At 34.4% G+C, this 10786-nt stretch overlaps 2 protein-coding genes across 2 annotated transcripts; both read left to right on the top strand.

Moving 5' to 3' along the window:
- Positions 1-4458: 4458 nt before the first annotated feature.
- Positions 4459-6163, top strand: LOC115925212 (fibropellin-3-like; the record flags this gene model as incomplete). The annotated part of the gene is made up of 3 exons (XM_030988790.1): positions 4459-4564; positions 5277-5390; positions 6102-6163. Coding segments are annotated over 3 exons (282 nt in total), but the record flags the coding sequence as incomplete, so codon positions are not given.
- A 1597-nt stretch (positions 6164-7760) lies between these two features.
- Positions 7761-9466, top strand: LOC115925211 (fibropellin-3-like; the record flags this gene model as incomplete). Its single annotated transcript, XM_030988789.1, has 3 exons — positions 7761-7866; positions 8579-8692; positions 9405-9466. Coding segments are annotated over 3 exons (282 nt in total), but the record flags the coding sequence as incomplete, so codon positions are not given.
- Positions 9467-10786: the final 1320 nt, after the last annotated feature.

Below are 10786 nucleotides of genomic sequence, written 5' to 3'. Positions count from 1 at the left end.
TGTTTTCGTTAAAAAAGAAGTTTAGTTCAGGTAAAGGTGTAACATCATTTGTGAACATTTTCATAACCTTCATCTTAATGTGGAATGAATTTTAAGTTGATTAAGTTAATTTGAATAAAGTATGAATAGTTTAACAAATTCATTAATTAATTCAAACAAATTCATTAATTAAATCAAAAACTGACATTATCAGCCTGTAAAATGCTAGTTTTGTGTCTTGATTTTTCTGTTATCCGCTGAATGAAAATAAATATATCAAAAATAAATATTATTCTCGTCATTTGTTATCCCATTTATTGTGTTTGGAACCCATTTTGCACAGATATCGACGACTGTAGTCCTGACCCCTGTCTGAATGGAGGCACTTGTGCTGATGGAGTAAACGACTATACTTGTGCCTGCGTACTGGGCTATACTGGAAACGATTGCGAAACAGGTAAGACATTGAGTCAAAACAAATTACAAACTTTCATACATACACTTTTTATGTAAAGTAATTGCACCTTGCTCATCAAGACATTATAGATAAAGAGCGAACAAGGAAATGAAATGAAAGAAACCTTTAGTCATTGGTGAGAAAAATCTCGGAGGTTTTTCTTTATTCAGAGTCGACAGGAGTGAATGTAGAGACAAAGAAATTAGGGTGTCCCACCTGTTAGTGTAGAAATAAGGAAAACTACACTCTTAATCATCTCAAGTTGACACATGGTAAACGGAAGTGCATGGTCATTTAAAGAACAGATTTGAAATTGTGATTACCCCAACAATCTTTCCCAATAATGATTTGTTTTCAAGTAAGAGCAAAAACGTTTGCTTTAGTGACCCTTTCTGTCTGGCAGGGGCACACTAAGTTTTCTGAGACGATGATATTCTTTTCATGAATATATTTTCTTGCTAAGGCCTCGATTTTGGAAAAGAGAAAAACATTTCAAGAGATATTTAGTTGATCAATTTCAATTGAATAATGTATGATTAGTTTTACAAATGAATTAATTCAAATCAAAAATGACATTATTAGCCCTTAAAATGCCGGTTTTGTTGTCTTGATTTTCCTGTTATCCGCTAAATGAAAATAAATATGTCAACAATGAAATGTTATTCTCGTCACTTTTATCCCATTTATTGTGTTTGGAACTCATTTTGCACAGATATCGACGATTGTACTCCTGACCCCTGTCAGAATGGAGGAACTTGTACTGATGGAGTGAACGACTATACTTGTGCCTGCGTACTGGGCTATACTGGAAACGATTGCGAAACAGGTAAGACATTGAGTCAAAACAAATTACAAACTTTCATACATACACTTTTTATGTAAAGTAATTGCACCTTGCTCATCAAGACATTATAGATAAAGAGCGAACAAGGAAATGAAATGAAAGAAACCTTTAGTCATTGGTGAGAAAAATCTCGGAGGTTTTTCTTTATTCAGAGTCGACAGGAGTGAATGTAGAGACAAAGAAATTAGGGTATCCCACCTGTTAGTGTAGAAATAAGGAAAACTACACTCTTAATCATCTCAAGTTGACACATGGTAAACGGAAGTGCATGGTCATTTAAAGAACAGATTTGAAATTGTGATTACCCAACAATCTTTCCCAATAATGATTTGTTTTCAAGTAAGAGCAAAAACGTTTGCTTTAGTGACCCTTTCTGTCTGGCAGGGGCACACTAAGTTTTCTGAGACGATGATATTCTTTTCATGAATATATTTTCTTGCTAAGGCCTCGATTTTGGAAAAGAGAAAAACATTTCAAGAGATATTTAGTTGATCAATTTCAATTGAATAATGTATGATTAGTTTTACAAATGAATTAATTCAAATCAAAAATGACATTATTAGCCCTTAAAATGCCGGTTTTGTTGTCTTGATTTTCCTGTTATCCGCTAAATGAAAATAAATATGTCAACAATGAAATGTTATTCTCGTCACTTTTATCCCATTTATTGTGTTTGGAACTCATTTTGCACAGATATCGACGATTGTACTCCTGACCCCTGTCAGAATGGAGGAACTTGTACTGATGGAGTGAACGACTATACTTGTGCCTGCGTACTGGGCTATACTGGAAACGATTGCGAAACAGGTAAGACATTGAGTCAAACAAATTACAAACTTTCATACATACACTTTTTATGTAAAGTAATTGCACCTTGCTCATCAAGACATTATAGATAAAGAGCGAACAAGGAAATGAAATGAAAGAAACCTTTAGTCATTAGTGAGAAAAATCTCGGAGGTTTTTCTTTATTCAGAGTCGACAGGAGTGAATGTAGAGACAAAGAAATTAGGGTGTCCCACCTGTTAGTGTAGAAATAAGGAAAACTACACTCTTAATCATCTCAAGTTGACACATGGTAAACGGAAGTGCATGGTCATTTAAAGAACAGATTTGAAATTGTGATTACCACAACAATCTTTCCCAATAATCATTTGTTTTCAAGTAAGAGCAAAAACGTTTGCTTTAGTGACCCTTTCTGTCTGGCAGGGGCACACTAAGTTTTCTGAGACGATGATATTCTTTTCATGAATATATTTTCTTGCTAAGGCCTCGATTTTGGAAAAGAGAAAAACATTTCAAGAGATATTTAGTTGATCAATTTCAATTGAATAATGTATGATTAGTTTTACAAATGAATTAATTCAAATCAAAAATGACATTATTAGCCCTTAAAATGCCGGTTTTGTTGTCTTGATTTTCCTGTTATCCGGTAAATGAAAATAAATATGTCAACAATGAAATGTTATTCTCGTCACTTTTATCCCATTTATTGTGTTTGGAACTCATTTTGCACAGATATCGACGATTGTACTCCTGACCCATGTCAGAATGGAGGAACTTGTACTGATGGAGTGAACGACTATACTTGTGCCTGCGTACTGGGCTATACTGGAAACGATTGCGAAACAGGTAAGACATTGAGTCAAAACAAATTACAAACTTTCATACATACACTTTTTATGTAAAGTAATTGCACCTTGCTCATCAAGACATTATAGATAAAGAGCGAACAAGGAAATGAAATGAAAGAAACCTTTAGTCATTGGTGAGAAAAATCTCGGAGGTTTTTCTTTATTCAGAGTCGACAGGAGTGAATGTAGAGACAAAGAAATTAGGGTGTCCCACCTGTTAGTGTAGAAATAAGGAAAACTACACTCTTAATCATCTCAAGTTGACACATGGTAAACGGAAGTGCATGGTCATTTAAAGAACAGATTTGAAATTGTGATTACCACAACAATCTTTCCCAATAATCATTTGTTTTCAAGTAAGAGCAAAAACGTTTGCTTTAGTGACCCTTTCTGTCTGGCAGGGGCACACTAAGTTTTCTGAGACGATGATATTCTTTTCATGAATATATTTTCTTGCTAAGGCCTCGATTTTGGAAAAGAGAAAAACATTTCAAGAGATATTTAGTTGATCAATTTCAATTGAATAATGTATGATTAGTTTTACAAATGAATTAATTCAAATCAAAAATGACATTATTAGCCCTTAAAATGCCGGTTTTGTTGTCTTGATTTTCCTGTTATCCGCTAAATGAAAATAAATATGTCAACAATGAAATGTTATTCTCGTCACTTTTATCCCATTTATTGTGTTTGGAACTCATTTTGCACAGATATCGACGATTGTACTCCTGACCCCTGTCAGAATGGAGGAACTTGTACTGATGGAGTGAACGACTATACTTGTGCCTGCGTACTGGGCTATACTGGAAACGATTGCGAAACAGGTAAGACATTGAGTCAAAACAAATTACAAACTTTCATACATACACTTTTTATGTAAAGTAATTGCACCTTGCTCATCAAGACATTATAGATAAAGAGCGAACAAGGAAATGAAATGAAAGAAACCTTTAGTCATTGGTGAGAAAAATCTCGGAGGTTTTTCTTTATTCAGAGTCGACAGGAGTGAATGTAGAGACAAAGAAATTAGGGTGTCCCACCTGTTAGTGTAGAAATAAGGAAAACTACACTCTTAATCATCTCAAGTTGACACATGGTAAACGGAAGTGCATGGTCATTTAAAGAACAGATTTGAAATTGTGATTACCACAACAATCTTTCCCAATAATGATTTGTTTTCAAGTAAGAGCAAAAACGTTTGCTTTAGTGACCCTTTCTGTCTGGCTGGGGCACACTAAGTTTTCTGAGACGATGATATTCTTTTCATGAATATATTTTCTTGCTAAGGCCTCGATTTTGGAAAAGAGAAAAACATTTCAAGAGATATTTAGTTGATCAATTTCAATTGAATAATGTATGATTAGTTTTACAAATGAATTAATTCAAATCAAAAATGACATTATTAGCCCTTAAAATGCCGGTTTTGTTGTCTTGATTTTCCTGTTATCCGCTAAATGAAAATAAATATGTCAACAATGAAATGTTATTCTCGTCACTTTTATCCCATTTATTGTGTTTGGAACTCATTTTGCACAGATATCGACGATTGTACTCCTGACCCCTGTCAGAATGGAGGAACTTGTACTGATGGAGTGAACGACTATACTTGTGCCTGCGTACTGGGCTATACTGGAAACGATTGCGAAACAGGTAAGACATTGAGTCAAAACAAATTACAAACTTTCATACATACACTTTTTATGTAAAGTAATTGCACCTTGCTCATCAAGACATTATAGATAAAGAGCGAACAAGGAAATGAAATGAAAGAAACCTTTAGTCATTGGTGAGAAAAATCTCGGAGGTTTTTCTTTATTCAGAGTCGACAGGAGTGAATGTAGAGACAAAGAAATTAGGGTGTCCCACCTGTTAGTGTAGAAATAAGGAAAACTACACTCTTAATCATCTCAAGTTGACACATGGTAAACGGAAGTGCATGGTCATTTAAAGAACAGATTTGAAATTGTGATTACCACAACAATCTTTCCCAATAATGATTTGTTTTCAAGTAAGAGCAAAAACGTTTGCTTTAGTGACCCTTTCTGTCTGGCAGGGGCACACTAAGTTTTCTGAGACGATGATATTCTTTTCATGAATATATTTTCTTGCTAAGGCCTCGATTTTGGAAAAGAGAAAAACATTTCAAGAGATATTTAGTTGATCAATTTCAATTGAATAATGTATGATTAGTTTTACAAATGAATTAATTCAAATCAAAAATGACATTATTAGCCCTTAAAATGCCGGTTTTGTTGTCTTGATTTTCCTGTTATCCGCTAAATGAAAATAAATATGTCAACAATGAAATGTTATTCTCGTCACTTTTATCCCATTTATTGTGTTTGGAACTCATTTTGCACAGATATCGACGATTGTACTCCTGACCCCTGTCAGAATGGAGGAACTTGTACTGATGGAGTGAACGACTATACTTGTGCCTGCGTACTGGGCTATACTGGAAACGATTGCGAAACAGGTAAGACATTGAGTCAAAACAAATTACAAACTTTCATACATACACTTTTTATGTAAAGTAATTGCACCTTGCTCATCAAGACATTATAGATAAAGAGCGAACAAGGAAATGAAATGAAAGAAACCTTTAGTCATTGGTGAGAAAAATCTCGGAGGTTTTTCTTTATTCAGAGTCGACAGGAGTGAATGTAGAGACAAAGAAATTAGGGTGTCCCACCTGTTAGTGTAGAAATAAGGAAAACTACACTCTTAATCATCTCAAGTTGACACATGGTAAACGGAAGTGCATGGTCATTTAAAGAACAGATTTGAAATTGTGATTACCACAACAATCTTTCCCAATAATCATTTGTTTTCAAGTAAGAGCAAAAACGTTTGCTTTAGTGACCCTTTCTGTCTGGCAGGGGCACACTAAGTTTTCTGAGACGATGATATTCTTTTCATGAATATATTTTCTTGCTAAGGCCTCGATTTTGGAAAAGAGAAAAACATTTCAAGAGATATTTAGTTGATCAATTTCAATTGAATAATGTATGATTAGTTTTACAAATGAATTAATTCAAATCAAAAATGACATTATTAGCCCTTAAAATGCCGGTTTTGTTGTCTTGATTTTCCTGTTATCCGCTAAATGAAATAAATATGTCAACAATGAAATGTTATTCTCGTCACTTTTATCCCATTTATTGTGTTTGGAACTCATTTTGCACAGATATCGACGATTGTACTCCTGACCCCTGTCAGAATGGAGGAACTTGTACTGATGGAGTGAACGACTATACTTGTGCCTGCGTACTGGGCTATACTGGAAACGATTGCGAAACAGGTAAGACATTGAGTCAAAACAAATTACAAACTTTCATACATACACTTTTTATGTAAAGTAATTGCACCTTGCTCATCAAGACATTATAGATAAAGAGCGAACAAGGAAATGAAATGAAAGAAACCTTTAGTCATTGGTGAGAAAAATCTCGGAGGTTTTTCTTTATTCAGAGTCGACAGGAGTGAATGTAGAGACAAAGAAATTAGGGTGTCCCACCTGTTAGTGTAGAAATAAGGAAAACTACACTCTTAATCATCTCAAGTTGACACATGGTAAACGGAAGTGCATGGTCATTTAAAGAACAGATTTGAAATTGTGATTACCACAACAATCTTTCCCAATAATTTTTTGTTTTCAAGTAAGAGCAAAAACGTTTGCTTTAGTGACCCTTTCTGTCTGGCAGGGGCACACTAAGTTTTCTGAGACGATGATATTCTTTTCATGAATATATTTTCTTGCTAAGGCCTCGATTTTGGAAAAGAGAAAAACATTTCAAGAGATATTTAGTTGATCAATTTCAATTGAATAATGTATGATTAGTTTTACAAATGAATTAATTCAAATCAAAAATGACATTATTAGCCCTTAAAATGCCGGTTTTGTTGTCTTGATTTTCCTGTTATCCGCTAAATGAAAATAAATATGTCAACAATGAAATGTTATTCTCGTCACTTTTATCCCATTTATTGTGTTTGGAACTCATTTTGCACAGATATCGACGATTGTACTCCTGACCCCTGTCAGAATGGAGGAACTTGTACTGATGGAGTGAACGACTATACTTGTGCCTGCGTACTGGGCTATACTGGAAACGATTGCGAAACAGGTAAGACATTGAGTCAAACAAATTACAAACTTTCATACATACACTTTTTATGTAAAGTAATTGCACCTTGCTCATCAAGACATTATAGATAAAGAGCGAACAAGGAAATGAAATGAAAGAAACCTTTAGTCATTGGTGAGAAAAATCTCGGAGGTTTTTCTTTATTCAGAGTCGACAGGAGTGAATGTAGAGACAAAGAAATTAGGGTGTCCCACCTGTTAGTGTAGAAATAAGGAAAACTACACTCTTAATCATCTCAAGTTGACACATGGTAAACGGAAGTGCATGGTCATTTAAAGAACAGATTTGAAATTGTGATTACCACAACAATCTTTCCCAATAATCATTTGTTTTCAAGTAAGAGCAAAAACGTTTGCTTTGGTGACCCTTTCTGTCTGGCAGGGGCACACTAAGTTTTCTGAGACGATGATATTCTTTTCATGAATATATTTTCTTGCTAAGGCCTCGATTTTGGAAAAGAGAAAAACATTTCAAGAGATATTTAGTTGATCAATTTCAATTGAATAATGTATGATTAGTTTTACAAATGAATTAATTCAAATCAAAAATGACATTATTAGCCCTTAAAATGCCGGTTTTGTTGTCTTGATTTTCCTGTTATCCGCTAAATGAAAATAAATATGTCAACAATGAAATGTTATTCTCGTCACTTTTATCCCATTTATTGTGTTTGGAACTCATTTTGCACAGATATCGACGATTGTACTCCTGACCCCTGTCAGAATGGAGGAACTTGTACTGATGGAGTGAACGACTATACTTGTGCCTGCGTACTGGGCTATACTGGAAACGATTGCGAAACAGGTAAGACATTGAGTCAAAACAAATTACAAACTTTCATACATACACTTTTTATGTAAAGTAATTGCACCTTGCTCATCAAGACATTATAGATAAAGAGCGAACAAGGAAATGAAATGAAAGAAACCTTTAGTCATTGGTGAGAAAAATCTCGGAGGTTTTTCTTTATTCAGAGTCGACAGGAGTGAATGTAGAGACAAAGAAATTAGGGTGTCCCACCTGTTAGTGTAGAAATAAGGAAAACTACACTCTTAATCATCTCAAGTTGACACATGGTAAACGGAAGTGCATGGTCATTTAAAGAACAGATTTGAAATTGTGATTACCACAACAATCTTTCCCAATAATGATTTGTTTTCAAGTAAGAGCAAAAACGTTTGCTTTAGTGACCCTTTCTGTCTGGCAGGGGCACACTAAGTTTTCTGAGACGATGATATTCTTTTCATGAATATATTTTCTTGCTAAGGCCTCGATTTTGGAAAAGAGAAAAACATTTCAAGAGATATTTAGTTGATCAATTTCAATTGAATAATGTATGATTAGTTTTACAAATGAATTAATTCAAATCAAAAATGACATTATTAGCCCTTAAAATGCCGGTTTTGTTGTCTTGATTTTCCTGTTATCCGCTAAATGAAAATAAATATGTCAACAATGAAATGTTATTCTCGTCACTTTTATCCCATTTATTGTGTTTGGAACTCATTTTGCACAGATATCGACGATTGTACTCCTGACCCCTGTCAGAATGGAGGAACTTGTACTGATGGAGTGAACGACTATACTTGTGCCTGCGTACTGGGCTATACTGGAAACGATTGCGAAACAGGTAAGACATTGAGTCAAAACAAATTACAAACTTTCATACATACACTTTTTATGTAAAGTAATTGCACCTTGCTCATCAAGACATTATAGATAAAGAGCGAACAAGGAAATGAAATGAAAGAAACCTTTAGTCATTGGTGAGAAAAATCTCGGAGGTTTTTCTTTATTCAGAGTCGACAGGAGTGAATGTAGAGACAAAGAAATTAGGGTGTCCCACCTGTTAGTGTAGAAATAAGGGAAACTACACTCTTAATCATCTCAAGTTGACACATGGTAAACGGAAGTGCATGGTCATTTAAAGAACAGATTTGAAATTGTGACTACCACAACAATCTTTCCCAATAATGATTTGTTTTCAAGTAAGAGCAAAAACGTTTGCTTTAGTGACCCTTTCTGTCTGGCAGGGGCACACTAAGTTTTCTGAGACGATGATATTCTTTTCATGAATATATTTTCTTGCTAAGGCCTCGATTTTGGAAAAGAGAAAAACATTTCAAGAGATATTTAGTTGATCAATTTCAATTGAATAATGTATGATTAGTTTTACAAATGAATTAATTCAAATCAAAAATGACATTATTAGCCCTTAAAATGCCGGTTTTGTTGTCTTGATTTTCCTGTTATCCGCTAAATGAAAATAAATATGTCAACAATGAAATGTTATTCTCGTCACTTTTATCCCATTTATTGTGTTTGGAACTCATTTTGCACAGATATCGACGATTGTACTCCTGACCCCTGTCAGAATGGAGGAACTTGTACTGATGGAGTGAACGACTATACTTGTGCCTGCGTACTGGGCTATACTGGAAACGATTGCGAAACAGGTAAGACATTGAGTCAAACAAATTACAAACTTTCATACATACACTTTTTATGTAAAGTAATTGCACCTTGCTCATCAAGACATTATAGATAAAGAGCGAACAAGGAAATGAAATGAAAGAAACCTTTAGTCATTGGTGAGAAAAATCTCGGAGGTTTTTCTTTATTCAGAGTCGACAGGAGTGAATGTAGAGACAAAGAAATTAGGGTGTCCCACCTGTTAGTGTAGAAATAAGGAAAACTACACTCTTAATCATCTCAAGTTGACACATGGTAAACGGAAGTGCATGGTCATTTAAAGAACAGATTTGAAATTGTGATTACCACAACAATCTTTCCCAATAATGATTTGTTTTCAAGTAAGAGCAAAAACGTTTGCTTTAGTGACCCTTTCTGTCTGGCAGGGGCACACTAAGTTTTCTGAGACGATGATATTCTTTTCATGAATATATTTTCTTGCTAAGGCCTCGATTTTGGAAAAGAGAAAAACATTTCAAGAGATATTTAGTTGATCAATTTCAATTGAATAATGTATGATTAGTTTTACAAATGAATTAATTCAAATCAAAAATGACATTATTAGCCCTTAAAATGCCGGTTTTGTTGTCTTGATTTTCCTGTTATCCGCTAAATGAAAATAAATATGTCAACAATGAAATGTTATTCTCGTCACTTTTATCCCATTTATTGTGTTTGGAACTCATTTTGCACAGATATCGACGATTGTACTCCTGACCCCTGTCAGAATGGAGGAACTTGTACTGATGGAGTGAACGACTATACTTGTGCCTGCGTACTGGGCTATACTGGAAACGATTGCGAAACAGGTAAGACATTGAGTCAAACAAATTACAAACTTTCATACATACACTTTTTATGTAAAGTAATTGCACCTTGCTCATCAAGACATTATAGATAAAGAGCGAACAAGGAAATGAAATGAAAGAAACCTTTAGTCATTGGTGAGAAAAATCTCGGAGGTTTTTCTTTATTCAGAGTCGACAGGAGTGAATGTAGAGACAAAGAAATTAGGGTGTCCCACCTGTTAGTGTAGAAATAAGGAAAACTACACTCTTAATCATCTCAAGTTGACACATGGTAAACGGAAGTGCATGGTCATTTAAAGAACAGATTTGAAATTGTGATTACCACAACAATCTTTCCCAATAATGATTTGTTTTCAAGTAAGAGCAAAAACGTTTGCTTTAGTGACCCTTTCTGTCTGGCAGGGGCACACTAAGTTTTCTGAGACGATGATATTCTTTTCATG

The sequence above is a fragment of the Strongylocentrotus purpuratus genome, unplaced genomic scaffold (assembly GCF_000002235.5).
Source record: "Strongylocentrotus purpuratus isolate Spur 01 unplaced genomic scaffold, Spur_5.0 spur5_scaffold_18, whole genome shotgun sequence".
Taxonomy (NCBI): Eukaryota; Metazoa; Echinodermata; class Echinoidea; order Camarodonta; family Strongylocentrotidae; genus Strongylocentrotus; species Strongylocentrotus purpuratus.
This window is presented reverse-complemented; position numbering and strand designations above follow the sequence as displayed.